Source organism: Halichoerus grypus, chromosome 14 (assembly GCF_964656455.1).
Source record: "Halichoerus grypus chromosome 14, mHalGry1.hap1.1, whole genome shotgun sequence".
Classification (NCBI taxonomy): Eukaryota; Metazoa; Chordata; class Mammalia; order Carnivora; family Phocidae; genus Halichoerus; species Halichoerus grypus.
In genome coordinates, this window is record NC_135725.1 from 75,108,757 (window position 1) to 75,129,219 (window position 20,463).

The 20,463-nt window shown below is 51.2% G+C and overlaps 1 protein-coding gene across 7 annotated transcripts in view; it reads right to left on the reverse strand.

Annotated features, from left to right (window-relative positions):
- Positions 1-20,463, reverse strand: part of WHRN (whirlin) — a 90,444-nt gene that overhangs the window by 16,187 nt on the left and 53,794 nt on the right. For 6 of the 7 annotated variants that reach the window (XM_036121904.2, XM_036121907.2, XM_036121906.2 and 3 more), the window contains exons 4-7: positions 4,634-4,836; positions 3,652-3,688; positions 2,231-2,443; positions 1,264-1,473 (exon numbers count right to left, since the gene is read on the reverse strand). In XM_036121904.2, the coding sequence (XP_035977797.1) occupies positions 1,264-1,473; positions 2,231-2,443; positions 3,652-3,688; positions 4,634-4,836 (663 nt within the window). The remainder of the gene's footprint in view (positions 1-1,263; positions 1,474-2,230; positions 2,444-3,651; positions 3,689-4,633; positions 4,837-20,463) is intronic. The other variant, XM_036121908.2, reaches the window with a different exon arrangement.

Here is a 20,463-nt window from a genome sequence, read left to right on the forward strand (position 1 = left end):
AACCCAAGTCAGCTCACCACCTGCGTGCCACATCAGAGTACGTGCACAGAGCCAAACACACAGGCCCAGGTGGGGAACGCCCTCTTCCCTGCCCCAGAAGGGACCTGCTCGTCCCGAAGCCTGACATTACCTCTACCACAGCCAGAGCCCTAGAGGACTGCCTGGCCGCTGCCCGACCCGCCCCCCCCACCAGCCCCAAGGCGGGGACAAGGACTCCTGGGGAGGAAGGTGACTCAGAATGGTAGGGGTGGAAGGCAGAGGCATAGAAGTGTCCCAGAAACTCAGATCCCCAGAGCTAAGAAGAAACCAAAGCAGATGGCAAAGGAAAGGGCACTGCCCCAGGGCTGTCTCCTGCTGGTCGCGACTCATCTGTGCCCACTAACCACCGGCCTGCAACCGTGGACGTCGCCATAGCCCCGGGGCTCTGCTCCTCCAGCAGGACAACTGACTGCATCTGTCCCAAGTCTACTGAGATTCCACCTGTAAGATCGCCCAATTCAGCGTCTGGGAGCAGCAGGGCTTGAGAAATGCGGCTTTCCCCCACCCTTTCCACAGGAGAGTGGTGATGAGTGATCTAAAGACAGGAGAGGAGAGCGTGAGCCACGCCAGCTCTTCTGACCTCCAGCCCCGGCTCTTCCCGCCACACGGACGGGGTAACAGGTTCCCATACCAAGCAGCAAGGCATTTCCTTTGCTCCTTCCTTGCAAAGGTCCCCTGGGGTTAATGTGCCTCTGAGCATCCGAGGGGCAAAACCCAGGATGGACCGCATGGGGAGGCTGGTGAGGCTGGGAGAAAGTCAGGGTGGGCTCCCAAGACAAGAGGGTGTGTCTCGGCTAAGAGCCCATCAGGATGACCCCCATGAAGGCAGGGCCATGGTTTCTGGTGGGATTCTGCCACGGATTGTTACTATGTTTTCTATTTGTCTCATTACCTGTATTTTTCACCTTTTTCCCTGAGCCTGCCCAGCCGCCCCCCACTTCCCCCCCTCCACCCTCCATCCCCCTGGCAGACTGCAAGCCCAAGAGGCAGGGCCACATCTGTCTTGGTCACTAGCTGTCTCCTAGTGCCTTGCTGGGCACGCATCAGGCCTGCAACGCCGATAAGGTTTTTCCAAGGGAAGAACCGGAAGCTCAGAAAGGCAAGGGACAGAGCTGGTAAGGGGTGGGGCTGAGGTTCACACCTAGATCCGTCTCACTGCAAAGCCACGATCTTGACGCCCCACCCCCTGGCCATCAAGCCAGGGATGGGGCAGGGGCAGCTCACCCTGGCCGAGCTCACGGTGGTGGAGGTGCCGTGGCTGCCTGTCGATGAGCCCGTGTCGCTGTAGGAGACCATGGAGTAGGTGTCCCCGGCCCTGGGGCCCGGGGGCTGCCGTGCCTTCATGGACTCGATCTCCCGCCTCAACACCAGGTGGTCGAAGCGGTCCAGGTCTTGGGGGGAGATGGTGCCTCTCACCTCAGACAGGAGCGAGAACTGGGGATGGGGACAAACAGGGCACTCAGGGGGGACCCATCCCCTGCTACTCCAAATGACCTGCATGCAAACTTGCCCGCTGGCCTCTCCCTCCTTAACCCCCTGTGGCTCCCCACTGTCCTAGGAGAAGTCCAAGCACCACGGCCTGGACGCTGGGCCAGCCTCATCTGACACCGGCTTCCCTCTCACCTCACTGCCATCTTGGCACGCACGCACGCCAGGAAGCCCGCGGCTGTGCCTCCCACCTGGAATGCCCTTCCCCTACTTCTCTCCAAATCGCGTCTCGTCTGTTAAATCTCCCCACATGCAACCACTCCTCTGGGGGTTTAATCACGTCTTCCTTTATGCAGCTTCTGGACCCCAGACCTCCTCTAGAGCAGGGTTCTCAAAGCTGGCAGCACCTGGGGGCTTGGGGCAGGCTCCCATCCACAGATGTGTGTGGAGTTAACCAGCCTGGGGCGGGGCCCGGGCATTGCTTTTGAAGAGCAATCCAGATGATTCTAAATGCATGCTCAGCATCGACAGCTACTTCATTAGGGCCCGCATCACAGGGGACTTTAACCGACTATTTCCCCAGCAGTCTGTGGGCTGCCTTCCCTGGGACAAGGGGCGCCACCTCGGTCACTAGTCTCTCCCCAGGGCCATTCCACCTGATTTCTTTGCCGGTTCTCAGGAAAGGAGTGGGGGACAGAGGGAGGCAGGGAGGAGGCAGAGCCCTCGGGAGCCGCTGCCTTGCCGGACGAGGGGCTCCGGTCACCTTGGCGTGGGTGTTGAGCAGCTCAAACAGGGCCATGGCCAGGGCCTCCACAGAGATGCTGCCGCCGCGGTATTCCTCCAGGTAGTAGGCCATGGTGGCGCACTCCTGCTCCGTCAGCAGGTGGCGCGCCTTCTCCTCCAGCAGCAGGCGTGTCTGGTTCCCCAGGCTGCTCAGCGTCACCTGGGAGCCCGCGGGCCCCTTGTAGAACCCCAGCTGAAAGACAGGAAGACAGGGGCCGGGAATTCTGAACAGCTCTGGGGCCACATGGCCGGGCCACGCCAGTGACCACAGTGCGGGGGCGGGGGGGGGGGGCGTCCTCTGTGGCCTCGGCCTGCACGGTGCACCTGCAGGACAGGTTATGGGTCCCTCCTCAGACTGAGCGGCCTCGTGCGGTTGCAAAGGGCTCCATGCCCTACACAGCACCGGTCCATGTCATCTCAGCTCTAATTGTTCAGAGTTGAGCGGTTTTATTATGGTTTCCAATTTATTCTCCGGGTTTCAGGATCTCCCTCGGTAAATCGGGGATAATGGTAACTTTACTTCCGAGATAGAGCGCAGATGTGCCGACAGCCCCTTCCCCTCCCTGCCACTGCCTCTGGCATCATCCGGAGCTGTGGCTAAGATGCCGTCAGCGTCCCCTCTTATCCCCTGTGCCTCCCCCATCACCTACGCAGAGCTGCTGAAATGATCTTGTAAAAACAGACATCTCCTCGTCTTGCTCCCCTGCTTAAGCCCTTCCATGGTATCCCACTATTTTCAGTTAGAAGCCAAACCTCTTCGGCGGCCGACAAAGCCCCGTGTGATCCAGTGACCGGGCTTGTTGTCGCTCTGTTCCCACCTCCTGTTCGCTCACCACACCCCCTCGTGCTCTCCTTGCCACCGCGGGGCTCTGGCACGGGCTGCGCCCTCCGACTAGACCATCCCGTCCTGCCCCTGCACCAGACTCCGATGTGGCTACTTCTATTTAACATTCAGTGCACAGCCCAAGCATCGTGTCACCAACTCAGAGAGCCTTCGCCCTCCCCTCTGCCTCTCACCCCGCCTAAATCAGATGTCCCATCTGTTCCTCTCTCTCATGCTACCCAGCACCTGGCCCGATGGCACTGAACATCTTCTGTGATTAGATATATGGGCAGGTTTATTTTTCTGTGTGTCTCCTTCACTTGGTATAATCTCCGTGAGGGCAGGGATCTGATCGGTCTGTTCAGCGCCATCCTCCCTGGGCCCTGGGGTGTCGCCCAGAACCTGGTGGTGCTCACAGACATGTGCGGAATGGAGGATGGACGGACAGTCAGCAGACTGCCCAAATGAAATGAGAGCATGCATGTGGATGGCTGCACACCCTGCCAGGCCTGGACCACCCCACCCCCCAAGGGATGCATGAAGAAGCCAAAGATAGCCATGGATAGGGAGCGCCCTACCTTGTTTGTCCCTTCCGTGGGAAGATCCCCAGGAAACCTATGGAGAAAGACAACTGTGTTCAGCTGCCTGACTGAGCAGTTTGGACAGGCACGAGCAAAGGAGACGCTGATTTGGAGCGGGAGGAGAGAGCCCTGGCCTCTACCCGCTGGGGCTGCTCAAGGGGATGTGACCCCCTGGACAGCCAAGCAGCTCTGGCCTCCCAACCGACCCTGTGGGCAGCGCTTCTCAACCCGAGCAAGGTGGACTCCTGACTCGTTTCCAACCCTACAGGACCAGGCAGGTAACACAAGGACAGGAGACAATAACCCATGGCCTCAGGGTCAGGCCAACCCTAGGGAGGGGGGAAGACAGGGGCAAACTGGAGACCCAGAGAGGCAACTCACAGGTGCAGCTCAGTTCCAGCCTAATCTCATGAAAAAACATGCGCTCAAGCCACCAGAACTCCTTATTTTAAAGAAGCAGCCAGAAATCGAGTTGTTTTTTTTTTTTATGGGAAACCTGATGCTTTTTAAAATGTTGGTAGCTAACTAATTTATGATACTGCGCTGGCGAAAAGGAAGGGAGGCAGGAGAGGAGGAGGAAAGGAAGGGAGAGAGATGCTGTGGGTGGATCTGGCCTGGGAGGCCACAGCCAGGCTGAGACTCCTGTTGGAAATCCAAAGGCGACACGTGACACTATCAGCAACTATAGTCACTTTATGACTTCCAAGACCCTTTTCCTCAGGTAACTCACAGGGTCCTCATTCCCAGAGTTGGATGGAGGCAGGGGTGATGATCCCCACTTTTCAGACAAAGCAACTAAGGGCCCAAGATTAAGTTAAGTGATTTGCCCGAGATGATGCAGTTCGGCTTTCCACGGGAAACAGGCCAGGAGAGGAGAAGGGATGTGCCCAAGGTCATGCCCGCAACTGCAAAGGACCCTGGGATGGGGACCCCAGACTCTCAGGATTGTTACAGATCAGAGTGAGGAGTGCAGTCAGACCCTGCCGAGTTCGTGCTGGTGTCCCCAATCCGGGAACTGGCAATCCACTTGGTCTTGTCCACAGTGGTGCGGGCGTGGGGCAGCCTCCCGACGTCCTTCACCGTCAGGATGAGGTGCTGCGAAGACTTGAGCAGCTTGACCGCCTCGTCATGCAGGATGTTGAGAAAGCTCCGCCCATTCACCTCCAGAATCTGGTCCCCAACCTGCCGAGACCACCAAATGACACAGTCACCTGGGCTGCTTGCAGGACACCGACTCATGCCCGGGGCTTCAGAGCCCTGATCCCAGCCTGCCCAGGAGGTCACTGAGGCTCAGAGAGGTTATGTGGATGCCTGAGGGTCACACAGCAAGTCAATGGTAGAGCCAACCTTCCAATCCTAAACCTGAGCTCATGCTCCTGTTACTAAAAAGGGCCACCTCCCCTCAACCTAGCAGTGGTTTAGAGAAGTGTGTCTACAATAAGATTCCCCAAGGGTCCCCTTATCTAGGCTACAACAGCGATCCCAGAGGCCTGGTTAGGGGTGGCAGAGGGGGGAGGACGAGGTGAGAGACGTGAAGGCATGCTTCCATTATTTCCCTTTTACCCTTCTACAGGGTTGAAATTTTTACCTCAAGCATGCACGTATTTCCTTAAAATACAAATAACATTAATTTACTCAAGAAAGAAGCAATAAGTGAGAAAACTAGCCTCCCATTAAAGCAATAACATATCGCCTGGATTCTTGCAACAAGTAGGCAGTTTTGTTATGTAAAAACACTTTTTTTTTTTTTTAGTGAAAGGATTAAAAAATAAAAGGAAAAAAGTAGCCTTCCCATAAAAGTAAACCCGTGACAGAATCCAAGAGGCTAGAAGGACGAGGCCTCAGAGTGAGATGGGGCCTCTGACAGACTCCCTCCCATTGCAGTTCCACTCGGAGGGTCCACTGCTTCTCTTCCTTGCTCTTCCTGGAGGGGGCGCTAAGCCCGCGGCGGGGAAGGGGCTGCCCAGGGCTGTTCCCCACCACGGCCTTGCAGGGCACCCTCAAAATGCCAATCGTCCCTGCCTGCTTTTCCTTCTCCCCAGCTTCCCAGCCTGCTGATGGCTCAGGATCAAGCCCCAGGGGGTTTTCCCAGCATTTTTCAAAGCAGAATTTGGAAAAGGTGAGCCATGGAGGAATTTGGAAGAAAGAGAAGATAAAAGAAGATGTGTTGATGAGATGGAGAATCAGAACCCTGGTCCCCACTTTCTCGTCTTTCCTTTAAGGCCTCGCCTGCAGGTGGGGGAGTTTCCAGGACAGAAAGCAGATGCAGACTCAGACTTTGCGTCTCCCCTCTGCACCAGCTTGGATGTGCTCTGAGAAGTCCCGCGGCATCTGTGCCTCCATGAGCCCGTACAACATGTACTGCACACCTAGCAGGTGCCTCGCTCTGTGCCAGGATGCCGTGCTGGGCGAGACAGCCCCGCTCCGCTCTCATGCCACCTGTACTAGAGAGTGGGCTCCAATTTGCGCTGTAATTGGGTTTTCCCACACTGTGTCTCCAGGGCCTGGCACACAGTGGGAATTCAACAAAAATCCCTCACGTGAATGAAAAGTCAGACACCTGTTCCTTGCACCAGGACCATCTCTGCTGCAGCCCACTGGGGACCAGAACACGACACCAGCCTGGGGCCCCAAATTTCAAGCCGCCTTTTACCGGACGCTGTGTGCCAAGTACCTTGTTCATTCCTTTACATATATTTTTTCCTTATTTGATACCCTCAGCATCCTGCAAAGGAGGTATCCTTGCTCTCCACTCCACCAGAGAGAAAACAGAGGTTCAGAGAGGTTAGTAGTTCGCGGTCACAGAGCCAGTGAAGAGGACAGCCAGGAGACAGACCCAGGTCAGCATGGCCCCAAGGCCCTCCTGCTTTCTCCTACTGAGCTGTCATCAGGAGCTCTGCCTGGGGACACATGGCATTGCTTCAAACCCAGCATGTTCAAAGCCATCATCCTGCCATCGCTCCCTAGCCCTGCCCACAGCACCCACATCTGAAAACTCACCCCATCATCAACTCTGTCTTTATTCCCCGGGTAACCCTTCAACAGGTCTCACCCAATCTTCTCCTCCCTCCACCCCCAGTGGCCCCCCAACCTGGGTCTCCTCCTCCTCACACGGAGGTTCCTGAGAGAGCATCTCCTCCTTGCATTAACTTCTAAACCGGCCTCAGACCTGGCACCTGATTAACTTTCCCTCAACTTCTTGTTTACATGACATCCTTTCCTGCTTCAAAACCTCAATGACACGCCCCCCCCCCCAACAATCCAGGAGGTTAAGGGTTTCAAAGACATCAGACCTGGGTTCAAATCCTGACTCTGCTACTTCTGTGCCATGTGAGCTCAAGTGAACCCCCCAAAAGCTTTTGTGCCTCAGTTTCCTCAGGTGTAAAAATGGGGTGCTGGCCCAGGATTGTCCTCCTCCAAATGTCTCCAGTCATCAGCATCTGTTTCCCAGTGCTACCAGTAATACCTACAATTCTGTCTCCTTCCCCCTCTTTGAGCCCCCTTGTTGAGAACCCAGGCTCCTGGGAACTTCGGCGGCCCCAGCTGGTCTCCTTGGGAAGAGCCTGAGACGAGCCCCAACCCCCTGGTTCTGGGCCTGGCACACAGCCAGGGCTCCATAAGTGCTTATGCATTAAGGTATGGATTTTGCCACTTCTCATCTTGCCTCGGCAGCCCCGTCCTGGCCTCTCTCCGGGTTGGCTTTCCCCGGTGTGGAGCAGCAGGGCCATGACGCAGGAGAACTTCCCTGGGCACGTGGGCCTCCCTGAGGGTGGAGGGTACCTCCTGCCGGGCCCCCTTGCACCCATGTCACGATACGGCCTCCACTCCTGCCCTCTGCCTGGCACAAGCCCACTCCGCCACCCCCACAGCTCCGGGTTGTAGCCCAGCCTGCACTCCCCGTCTGCTCAAGGGCTCTGCTTCCTTAAGTATCTCTCTCAAGAGCTCTGGCTTTTGTTAGCTAAGGGAATCAATTTTAATCTTCCCCACACACTTTATTTCCATCTCAGCAGTTTAATTAAAGGAACTAGCATCTGAGAGACCTGATCTGCCAGGGCATCGTTTTGGGCGTGAGCCTCTCCTCCAGGTCCTGGGGGCTGGGGAGACGGGGGGAAGCCAGGGGATGGACAGCTCAATTCCACCAGCATCCACCTGGCCCTCCGGAGAGGCTTGGCGGGGAACATCTCAAATACCACACGGCACGTGGGTACCCTAAAATAAGTATCCGTTGTTTATCTGGAACTTAAAAAGGACATCCTGTATTTTGATTGGCTAAATCTGACAACCCTGGGGTGCGGTGTCAGTAACCATGGGGGGCAATGGGTTTTTTTGGGGGGGGAGCACTGATTTAGCACAGTGGTTTCCAAACTCCAGTTCCTCTCCCTGGTCCGGAGCCGGGCACTTGTCATTTACGCAATCGCGTGAGTTACCCGCGCGCCACTTACTCCAGCCCCGTGCTCAGCATTAACGGCCCTGAAGTCCCAAGGCTGCCGTGCTCCTCATAGTTTCCCTTCATGCCTGCTGCATAAATACATCTCTACTGCATTTGTGGGAGGCAGCGTGGGGCTCGTGTGCAGCCCACCTGCGGAACGGGCGTGCAACAGGAGTCACGCTTGGGAACCCCCCCCGAATGGGGGTACGTGTGCCCGTCTTCTCAATCTCCTTCCAATCTTCTTCTGTCTTTCTTCTTCTTCCAGCGTCTGTTTTAAAACCCAGGGTCCAGACACGGCTGGCTTCGGGCCCCCACGCAGCTGCCCACAGCATCGGGCTTGGTCTGAGATGCTCCCGCGTCTCTGAGTCCGGTCCTCTCCCCTGCTTGCCGGAACAGGGGTCTGCACGCTCACTGCCACTGAGAGTCCACAAGCCCCTTCAAACAAGCCCGGCGTCTCCCCGGCTGCTCAGAGCCCCGTGTGGCCCGCAGGGTTGTGGAGTCCCGTCCCTACGGTGCAGCAGAAAGAAGCCCCCCGGTTCTGAAGCCAGGCAACCGTAAAATAGTAGTGGTGTGGCCCTGCACTGCTCTTGAGCACACTCTGAGTCTCAGTGTTCTCTCTGTAAAATGGGCTCGATGCTACCAACAAGGCCCAGGAGGCCACGAGAATCCAACGGGACCACCGGCACATGAGAGGCTTCTGACAGCTTTTCATTCGCTTCCCTTCCAAACGGAGGGGACTGGTTCCGAGATGTCAAGCGACTTGCTCAAGGTCACACAGGATGGGAAAAACAGAGCCAGCATTTGAGCCCAGCTGTTTGCACAACCTTCGCGCTGCTGCCACCTTTATCCCGGCATGCGCTGGCTCACAGGACACATTCAGTAAATGGTGACGGCAAGGGAGACACCCATCCTCCCCACCTCCCACCTGCCCCTTTCCCCGGGTCCGGGCAATGTGCAGCTGGAGGGGGCGATGTTCCCAGGCCTTGATCGGGCTCTTTCCCCCAAGACGAAGAGTTCGATGTGTTTGTTCCTTTCTCTGAAGCTAGCCCTGAGTTAGACGATGTGGGTAAACAAGGCAACAAGTAGGAAGGCAATGAAGCTATGACCGCCAGGGTCTTCCCAAGTCTCCTACAGATGGGGAGACTGAGGCCCAGACTGCACGGGGACGTGTCTAGGGCCACAGAGCAAGGCCACGGCAAAGCCCAGCCTCTGAGGCTAGCTGAGCAAGAAGACAGCCACGCCACCCAGAGCTCACAGGACACGACCCCCTGGAGAAAGGAGAGACAGACGCAGCGTGATCGAGTGTCTAATATTGCTCAGCTTACAAACAGGATGCCGGTGGGGAGGACACAGAAGGATAAACGAATAAAGGTGGCTTTATTTTATTTGTCACCACGGGCATCCTATTTATTACCAGCGACGGAGGACCTGGGGGCGGACCACAGGAACGCCCTTTACTTTAAGGGAGAGGAAAGACTCCTCCATCATCCACAGCCCATCAAGTGACAGACTCAGATGTGGGACACTCTGAGGAGGGCACAAAGACACCTCAACAAGGACAGGACACTGGTTTCCCCTGAACTTGGCCAGCCACCAGGAAGCAGGAGGTCACGCCCTCTGGGTCTGAGGCGGGTACAGAGCACCGAGGGGAAGGTCCCTTGGAGCAGCCCAAGTGCTTGGCAGGCTTGGGAGTGACCCACCTCGATGGGTGGTCCCCTCTCCCTCCCTGAGAGACCCAAGGAAAGCAAGTTTACTGTTCTAAGCATTTCTTCCTTCAAAACAGGAATAAGGCCACCAAGTGCTATAGAATGACACAGGGCATGCTATAAGTGACAGGGCATGAGGCGTGCGGTCAGGAGAACAGACAGAGGTGTCTGCCCGCTGGGTCTAATCCCAGCTGTGTGAACTTGGGTAACTGCCCTACCCTCTCTGTGCCTCAGTTACCTTCCCTGGAAAATGGGGACAGCATCAGTGCCTACCCTCGTGGGTTTCAGGATTGAATGACTTAATAAACTCTCCTAACCCTAAAACAGCATCTGGCACATAGTAGGTGCTCAATGAACACTTACTGAATGGACACATATAAAGCAGGGAAAACAGTATCTATAGCATCCAGTAAGTGCTCAATAAATGTTAGCTGCCATTTTTGAGAAACCATGCTTACATGGCTGAAGTGACCCCCTCCTCTGAGACTCTCAAAACTATACCCTATCTTTTCACCTGCCTCCTCCCTGGGCCCTGCCTTCAGCTTCCACTGAGTCACATTTTGACCACATCTATGAGGTACATACTGTTACCCCATTTTACAGATGAGGAGACTGAGGCCAGGCAGTGAAGCGACCAGAGCTGGGATTTAGCCCTCTTTCTCTCAGCCTGCAAAGCCCCTGCTCGAGCCAGTCACAGCTCCTTTAAGAAAGACCAGTCTATCCTTCTGTCTTCCATCTCTCAGCCCTGGGCTTCATGTCATGCACACAGTGGGTGATCTGTTCCTGCCTGGGGAAGGGAACCGAAAACAAATGAGCCAAAAGAACCCGTGGCAGGGTGGCAGGAGCTCTGAGCTCCCTTCCCAGAGTCACTCAGGAGAGAATCCTGCCAACAACTTGATCCGCGCACTGAGCTGGGAGACCATCCCCTCGGGACGTGCGCCCCAGTGCCAGCCGCTGGGCAAGGACCCCCCTCCATGGAAGCACTTTCAGGGCCTTCTTCACCACCTTCCCCAGCCTTTATTAAAATGGCTTTTGTAGCTTCAAACGAGGACCCCCTGGTTTTGTAGCATTACCACCATGAAAATTCAAATTCTACTAAAGGATTTTATTGCAATTACGAATCTTTAATAGTCTTCCATGTCAGGTATGAAACTTTAATAGGCTTTTGGGGGGTTTTTTGGGTACAAGTGAGCAATGCAATTTTAATGAGACAACATTAGTTTTTCCCAACAGTTCAGAAGTCAGTAAACCTTGTCCATATTAAAAAAATAAAAAAAAAACAAAGGACCGAGATAAATGGTAAGAAGGTTCCTGAAGCAAGCTGGGGGAACAGGCCGGGCCGGGCCAGGGGTGGGCTCTTCACACCAGCCTCTGGTTAGCGCTCTCACAAGGCAGGACCCCACCAGAAATACCACGGACAGCACTGGCAAAGCCGATGTACGCTGACTTCTGGTAGGTCCCCCCGCCTCCTTCTGGTGCCTTCTTCAGACACTAGCTCAGCTGCTGTCAGCACTTGCTTACTCTCTTCGGGACGTGGGCCAGCCCTCAGGGAGGGGCTGCTCTAACAGCCACATCACCAGTGGAAAACTGAGGCCAGAAAGGAGAAAGGACCTGCACAAGGTCCTACTCTGCATCAAAGTCAGAGCTAGGGTGGAGAAGCCACTCCGGAGTTCTTTCGTCCAAGTAAACACATCAGAGCAATTACAAAGGTCAGACCCAGGGGGAGTACCAGGTATCCACCCCCACTGAGTGCCTCTCAGGGCCAGCTGCCCCCCACAATTGAGCTCTAGGCTTACGCAGCACCACACAAGGCATGGAATGGAATATCCTATTTTCTAGGTAAGGGTAGTGAGACTTGGAGAGGTAAAGTCACTTGTCCAGGGACACCCAGCAAGCAAGCTGCACAGGAGGATTTGAACCTAGCCCAGCTGCTATTCTGTGCCCTAGACTTACATTTGTCCACCTAACATTTCCACTGAGATACTTAAAGGCATTTGAAACCAGCGCTGTCCAAAAGAACTTCCTGCAATAATGCAAATATTCTCTATCTGTACTGTCTGATATAGTAGCCACTGTCATTTAAATTTAAATTAATTGAAGGTAGAATTTACATAAAATTAAAAATGCATTTCTCTACTCACACTAGCTTCATTTCCATAGGCACCTGAGCGTGGTGGCTGCCATACTGAACAGGACAGCTCTCCACGCTGGTGCTGACCTTCTCCGGGGCTCCCATCCCAGGGCTCAATCCCCAAACCTCCAAACCTACTAGGCCCATCATCTTCCCCTTCAAAATATTCTCTAATCCATTCACTCCCCTCCATCTCCACTCCTGCGCCCAGGTCCTGGCCGCCGAAGACCCTCGCCTGGACCACTGTGATGGCTGCTATCCCGCCTCCCTGCTCCCACCCTCAGCATCCTCTCCAACACACTCCTCTGATGGGTAATTGGGTAATTTTATGTGTCAGCTTGACTGGGCTAACAGATGCCCACAGAGCTGGGAAATCATTCCTTCTGGGTGTGTCTGGGAGGGTGTTCAGGAAAAGATTAGCATCTGAATTGGTTGGCTGAGTAATAATGAAGGTTGCCCTCAGCAATGTGGGCAACAGTGTCCAATCCACTGAGGGCCTGAGGAGGACAAGAAGGCATAGGAAGGCTGAATCCACTCTCTGCTGAAGTGGAGACAGCGATCTTCTCCTGCCCCTGGAAGGCGGAGCTGCTGGTTCTCAGGCCTTAGGACTCAGACCAAGATTTACATCACCAGCCCCTGATTTTTGAGCCTTCAGACTTGGACTTACATAATCGACTCCCCTGGATCAGGCCTTTGGACTTGGACTGAATTACACCACCAGATTTCCTGGGTCTCCAGCTTGCAGATGGCAGATGGTAGGACTTCTCTGTCTCCAGAATCACATGGGTCAACTCTTATAATAAATTACATCTCTATCTACCTACCTACTTACCTACCTACCTCTCTCTCTCTCTCCTCTTGGTTCTGTTTCTCTAGAGAACCCTAACTAATATACCTCTCTATGTAGCAAAGGGATCATTTAAATTGTATTTTTTTTTCAAGACTGTATTTATTTGAGAGAAAGTGAGATAGAGAGAGAACATGAGCAGAGGGGAGGGGCAGAGGGAGAGGGAGAAGCAGACTCCCAGTGGAGCAGGGAGCCCGATGTGGGACTTGATCCCAGGACCCTGGGATCATGACCTGAGTGGAAGGCAGACGCTTAACCAACTGAGCCACCCGGGTGCCCACAAAGTTATCAATTTAAACTGCAAATCTGATCTTGTCATACTTTCCTTAAAACTCCTCACTGACTTCTAAGATCCTTTACCTAGCCTGAGAGGGGTCTTACCTTGCTAATCCATCTCACACTTCTCTGCCCCAGCATTTTCTGATCCATCTGCACTTGTTATCTCTCAGTTCTATGAACAGAGGGAGCCTCTGGCCACCTCAGGGCCTTTCCATATGCTGTTTCTCTGCCCAAAAGATTTTTCCCTCCATTCCCTACCTGGATAACTCCTATTCGACCTTCAGATCTCAGCTCAATTCACACTTCCTCCAAGAAGCCTTCTTTGACCACCCCCTCCAAGGCAAGTATATCTGGTCCCCACCGAGAGAGCCAGGAGGCACGCCCCACAGCTCTTACCATGGCTTGAGGTCATACTGAGCTGAAAGCATTGAGTTCAAGGCCTGTGAGCTGCATCTGCCTTGCATGGCATGGGAGAGGCACCCAATAAATGCCTGACAGCCTCAGGGAACAAATGAGTAAACAGTTCAGTGAACGATGAGCAAACATACACACAAGGAGGCTCGTCCCCTTACCCTTTCCGGGTTCTGCAGGCAGGCAGGAGACATTTCCCATTTCTGTAAAGGTTGAGTTTGACAAGGCCAGGGCATGTAGGGAGCTGGGTGCTTGCAGCCGGCCCTGTACCCCGCAGCAGGGAAAGAACGTCCATTTTTTTTTTTTTCAATCAAATGGAAGGCAAAGAGGTAAAAACACCAATCACAACTTGGTTTCGGCTGGAATTACACTCTGGGAAATGGTGCACACTTATTCAGTCCCTCATTTTGGAAGAGAGAACATGGGGTGAGGACTTGAGATGTCACAGGCCCAAGGCCTCGCAGGACCCAGCCCCATCACCTGCTTTGGGCCACTCCGCAGACCTGCAAGAATCAGAGTTATCAAGTTCAAGCCCACAGCCTTCACACACAGGAGCAGTGACCAGCCAGAAGATGTGCCGGCAGGAGAAGCCCCGTTTATAGTAGCAACAGAAGAGAGGAGATACTTAAAAACAAACATAACAAGAAGCGTGAAACACCTAGGTGATGAGAACTTGAAACACTCAAAATGAACTTGACAGAGAGAAAAAAATTCTCCTGTTCCTGGAAATGATTCAGCATCCCTAGGATGTCAGTTCTCACTCATTTGAAAGTTGAATATTATCCCAATGAAGACGCCAACAAGCTTTTGTTGGGTAAGCTGATATAAAAGTCCATGTGAAAAAATAAGCCTGCAGGAATCTTCAGTGAGTATAACTACGTGTGAAAAGGCTACGCACTGTACATTCCAACTCTAGAACATTCCAGAAAAGGCAAACTATGGAGACAGAATAAAGATCAGAGTTGCCAGGGGTCCAGAGAAGGAGGGAGGGATGATAAGGGAAGCACAGGGGATTTTCCGGGCAGTGGAACTCTTCTGGTATGAGACTCTAATGGTGGATGAGTAACATCAGACCTTTGTTAAAACCCATAAAATGTGTACAACGCCAAGAGTGCACCCTAAAGTAAACTAGGAATTTAAATAGCAACGCATCAATATTGGCTCAGCATGCTAATAAGTGTGCCACACCTAAGATGTTAATAATAGGGGGACTGGTTGTGGGAAGGGCTAGGGGGGAAAGACGCATACGGGAGCTCCATACTTTCTGCTCGGTCTTTCTGTTAATCTGAAATTGCTCTAAAGATGAGTCTATTAACTTTTACAGTAAAAAAAAATCAAAATGCAAAAATGGCTATGAAAACCCTGATACAGAATGGCTACGAGAAGACGTGCCAGATACTAAAGTCTGCTCTAAGCCTCTATAATTCAGATGGTGGGGCATGGACTCATGAATAGAGAAACAGACAGGAGAACAGACCAGAAATAGTCCCACGGACACATGGGATGGAGTATATGATAAAAGTGACATTGCATACCTCCGTGGCAAAGCTGGGTCTTTTAATACGTAGTACAGGGATAACTATGTCGCCATTGGGAAAGAGATAAAACTGGATCTGTATCTCATACCCTACACAAGAATAAATGCCAAACAGATCAGAGCTCTAAAGGGAAAAATGTACTTAGGGGTATTAGAGGGGGAAAAAAATGGGTACAATCCTCTCTATTTTGGGATTAAGGAAAAGTTTTCTAAAGAGAACTCAGATTTCACAAAAAAAAAGGATTAATAATTAAGCCAAATGATGATTTAAAAAAAGCCCTTTCACGCTGAAAAAATGCTTCAAAAGCGAAGTAAAAAAAAAATGACAACCAGGGAGAAAAAAACATCTGTAATATAGATCACAGATAAAGGGCTAATTAGCCCTAATATATAAAGAATTCTTAAATTTTAGGGGGAAAAAACTCCGAAACTCTGATCGCAAAAGGATAATGAAAGACATGAACAAGTTATAGATACTAAAAGTGGTCCTTAGTCCTATGTAAAAAAGATGTTTAACATCACTTATAAAGAAAACTGCAAGGCAAAGCTACATCAAGGTACCATCTCTTGGGGGCGCCTGGGTGGCTCAGTCAGTTAAGCATCTGCCTTCGGCTCAGGTCATGATCCCAGGGTCCTGGGATCGAACCCTGCATTGGGCTCCCTGCTCCATGGGGAGCTTGCTTTTCCTTCTCCCTCTGCCTGCCGCTCCCCCTGACCTCTCTCTCGGTCAAATAAATAAATAAAATAAAAATCTTAAAAAAAAAAAAACACCATCTCTCCCTTATCGGACTGGAAACAGTTAAAAACCTGACAGCACCTGCCCGGTGAGCTGTGGGGAAGCCTGGGGAGCAACACTTACGGAGTGCAACTGAGCACCAGTCAACAAACTATCGATGTATTTACCACTTGACCCAGAAATCCCACTTCTAGAAATTTACCCTGAAGGTACACTTCCAAGAGTAAGAAAATACACATGTGCATAGTTATTCTTGCAGCGTTGTTTGTCATTGTGAAACACTGAAAACAGCCTAAGTGCGGGTACAGAGGAGAGGGGCTGCATGAGGCACTGGTGCAGCCGCGCAGGGGTGGGGCGGGGCGGGGAGGCTACGCAGCCGTGGAAAAGAATGACAGAGATTTCTGGGTGCTGACAGGCAGGGATTGCCAGGACAAGCGATTCTGGAAAAACTTAAGTGCAAAAGAATCTCTGTAGCATCCTACCTTTCGGATAAGAAAGGACGTATGTAGGTATCTGCCTATTTTTGCACAAAGACACAAGGACAGAACACAGCCTGGTTGAGTTAGTGACCTCCCAGGAGCAGGTGGGAACAGGTAGGAAGGAAGTGGCGGGGAGAAGCGGTACCCTGAGTATACCTCTTTGGGTATAGCTTTGATGTTTCAGTTACTCAAAAAGTAAAATTAAATCAACAAAGATGGGGGAAACCCTACTGAATGCCAGCAGAAACAAATGAACCCATGTCGAATGGATAACAGAACCCAGCAGCAGAAGAAAAACAGGGGAGCCTGGGTGACTCAGGTGGTTAAGTGTCTGTCTTCAGCTCAGGTCATGATCCCAGGGTCCTGGGATCAAGTCCCGAATCAGGATCCCTGCTCAGTGGGGAGTCTGCTTCTCCCTCTCCCTCCACCCTTCTCCCCTGCTCGTGCTCTCTCTCTCAAATAAATAAAAATCTTAAAAAAAAAAAAAAAAGAAAAAGAAATCACCCAAGTAACACAGTCCTTTGCCTATAAGCCCTCAGTTTAGAGACAAAAGGAACTGCAAACATAGCAGAAACTCCACCTAGGTGGTTTCTTTGCACAGGGGCACACATGGGGGCAATGCTAAGACCACTTTTTGTGTCTTGTAAGATTGGGCAAATGAGTAAACACTGAACCATCTGGATGGGAACCAAGCAACTCCTAAGGGTCAGCATGATGCTGGGTGTCAGGGATATGGTATGCACCGTATTCGTTTCCTTTACAAATTATAGGTGAAAAAATTACCCCCAAGTTAATGGCTTAAAAGCACACAAATTTATTATCCCACAGTTCTCGTGAAGTCCGACATGGATTTCACTGGGCTAAGATCAAGATGTCAGCAGGGCTGCATTCCTTCCTGGACGCTCAAGGGCACAATCCATTTCCTTGCCTTTTCCAGCTTCTGGAGGCCACCCCCATTCCTTGGCTGGTGTCCCCATTCCTCCATCTCCAGAGCCAGCCTCTTCCAGCCTAGTCCTCCTCCCACGGCCATCTCTCTGGTTCTCTCTTCTGATTTCCTCCCCAACTTTTAAGAACCCTTGTGACTCCATTGGGCCCACCTGGATAATCCAGGATCCCTCCCCCTTCCAGCTGAAGGTCAGCTGATGAACAATCTTAATTCCCCTTTGTCATATAACCCAACATAGTCACAGGCTCTGGGGATTAGGATGCAGACATCCTTGGGGCCCTTTATTCTGCCTACTACACGGATGGTACTCGAAACAGGGCAGGCACTCAGCCAAAGAGAACTGAACACTAAAGAGGTTCCTAGCATCCCAGCTGGGTGAGGAAGGTTTAACAGGGCTTCTGGCACTTTGCCAGCTGGAGGCACCTTGGGTTCAAACTTGCTAAGAAATATTTGACCAAACGGTGCAAAACCTTTGCAGCTTTACGTCTAGGAATTAACCCCAAGAAAGTCATCGTGGCTACGCAAAACAAAAAAATTACCAAAAATAATAACAGTAATTTAGACTCCCTCCTAAATGTCTAGGAATCCATCAAATACTATACGGCATATCTATACAGTGAGAGCATAAAACCATAAAGAACAGTGTTGTAGAATATTTTCAATTTTTTCCAATGAAACTTTTTAAAAATTACAAAACCAATGTAAAAAACATAGTGGAAACAAACAGTAAAAAAAAAAAAAAAGCGGGGGGGGGAGGTATATAAAAACTGTACAAATTATGCTCCTTAAAGCCCCCTACCCTTAAAACCCCATCTCAGGCCCTCAGACTGAGACTAAAAAGTAATCATCAATGACAGTGTCTTGTGTATTCTCCCAGGACTTCTCTCCATCTATGTAACTGGGGCTCGATGAATATGTTTCCCTTCTCCTAAAAAAAACAAAAACGAGATCCTGTAAACACCACTCTGTGCCTACTGTTCTGCAAAGGTCTTCTTGACACGGAAGAATCTTAATGCTCCACCGTCATGGAGGGTGAGGAAAAGCAAATAATCTGATCCCGGTTTTGTGGAACTACTTTTGTCTGTGTGAGCGGAACGCCAAAATTGTTGCAGTGGTTTTTCCTTACGTGTGGGATTTTCTACATCTTCTCCAGGGGATGTGCTTTACTTTTGAATCCAGGTGTTAAGCTATTATCTTAACATTGCCATCTCTTGGGGTCTTCAACTGTATTAAAGGAGCAGGGAAGGAATTTGCCAAAATGTTCAAAGGAGCTGCCTCTGAGTCGTGAAGTCCAGGCGAGTTTATTATTTTTTCTTCCTAAAACATTGTACACCTTAAACGTACGCAATGTTATATGTCAGTTACATCTCAATAAAAAAGTGTTTTCCCTTTTATTTGGCAGATGCTCAAAGAAAATGTCCTACGAAAGGCCAAACTCTAAGGTTTTCTGCTAATTCGAGAAATTAAGTTGCCAAAGAATAAAACCTGATTGCGTTAACCAGACCGCATTCAGAGATTAAAAACAAGTCCTTGATATTCTGGAATCATTCTCAGGTTAGATAAGGCAGGCAATTTTCATTTCAAGCTCTTTATTCGCTTTCTGTGCTTTCAAGATTGTATGTGCAGGCCATATTGTTGAGGGAAGAAAAAAAACAATCCTAAAAAGAAAAGTAAAAATTATGGGGCGGGGGGGCATGACATAACATCTCCCTCGGCATCTGGGGGTCTGGGGAAGAATGCGCTGGGCCCTTGGCAAGCCTGCTCTATACCACTCTGGAGAAGAATCTTCATTATACCACCCAGTCCAACCCATGTCTCTTAGTAATTCGGGATAAATCATTCCCATTCCCCCACTGAGCTCAGCAGCCTGCTGGCACAGATAGGCTTGGAGGCAGTTTAAGCTTTTCTGGAAAAATCCTCCGAGGTTTCTCTCATTTGTTGCTCCTTTAAAAACCTTATTTCAATTGGAAACAACCAAACAGCTGACTTCAAGGGAATGGTTAGGTAAATTGTAATTCAGCCACAGGATAGAATATTATCATGCAGCTATTACAAATTGTGCTTCTGGGAAGTTCCTAATTGCGTGGGGGAAATGCAAGTGAAAAATATGGGATGCACAATAGTACATGCTGTGTAATATCGATTGTGTAGAAGCATACAGAGAAAGGGATGAAAGAGGCTGCATCGAGGGGCGCCTGGGTGGCTCAGTCATTAAGCGTCTGCCTTCGGCTCAGGTCATGGTCCCGGGGTCCTGGGATCGAGCCCCACATTGGGCTCCCTGCTCGGCGGGAAGCCTGCTTCTCCCTCTCCCACTCCCCCTGCTTGTGTTCCTGCTCTCGCTGTCTGTCAAATAAATAAACAAAAACTTAAAAAAAAAAACAAAAAGAGGCTGCATCGAGATGCAAACAGACGGAGACAACCCGAGTGTCCACCGACCAGCGCATGGACAGACAAATGTGCTTTAGCCGCACATCAGAATATTATTCAGCCATAAAAAGGCATTTACTGAGATGTGCTACAACATTATGCTAAGTGAGCCAGACACAAAGGCCACGTCGTTATGATTCATTGATATGAAATGTCCCAAATAGGCAAATCAGAGTCAGAAATGGGGAATGACTGCTTAATGGGTATAGGATTTTTTTTAAGATTTTATTTATTTACTTGAGAGAGAGAAGAGAGAGCGACTGAGCACAGAGGGAGAGGGAGAAGCAGACTCCCCGCTGAGCAGAGAGCCTGATGTGGGGCTCGATCCCAGGACCCTGAGATCATCACCTGAGCCAAAGGCAGACACTTAACCGACTGAACCGCCCAGGAGCCCCAGGATTTTTTTTTTTTTTTTTTGGTGAGGGGGATGATGGAAACTTCTGGAATTGGACAGTGGTGATCGTTGCACTACCTCGGAATATACTAAAACCCACAGCTTTGTACACTTTAAAAGGGTGGAATTTATGGTATGTGAATTATATTTAAAGAAATAAAAGGTGCTGGGGCGCCTGGGTGGCTCAGTCGGTTAAGCGGCTGCCTTCGGCTCAGGTCATAATCCCAGGATCCTGGGATCGAGCCCCGCATCGGGCTCCCTGCTCGGCGGGAAGCCTGCTTCTCCCTCTCCCACTCCCCCTGCTTATGTTCCCTCTCTCGCTGTCTCTCTCTCTGTCAAATAAATAAAAAAATCTTAAAAAAAAAAAAAAAGAAATAAAAGGTGCTAGTAAAGGCTGTCTTTAGGAGGTAGGACATCTGGTCCTACTTTCCGCATCTGTTTGTGTGTGTGTTATGTATTAAATCTATTACTCCAGTAGCTGGGAAAA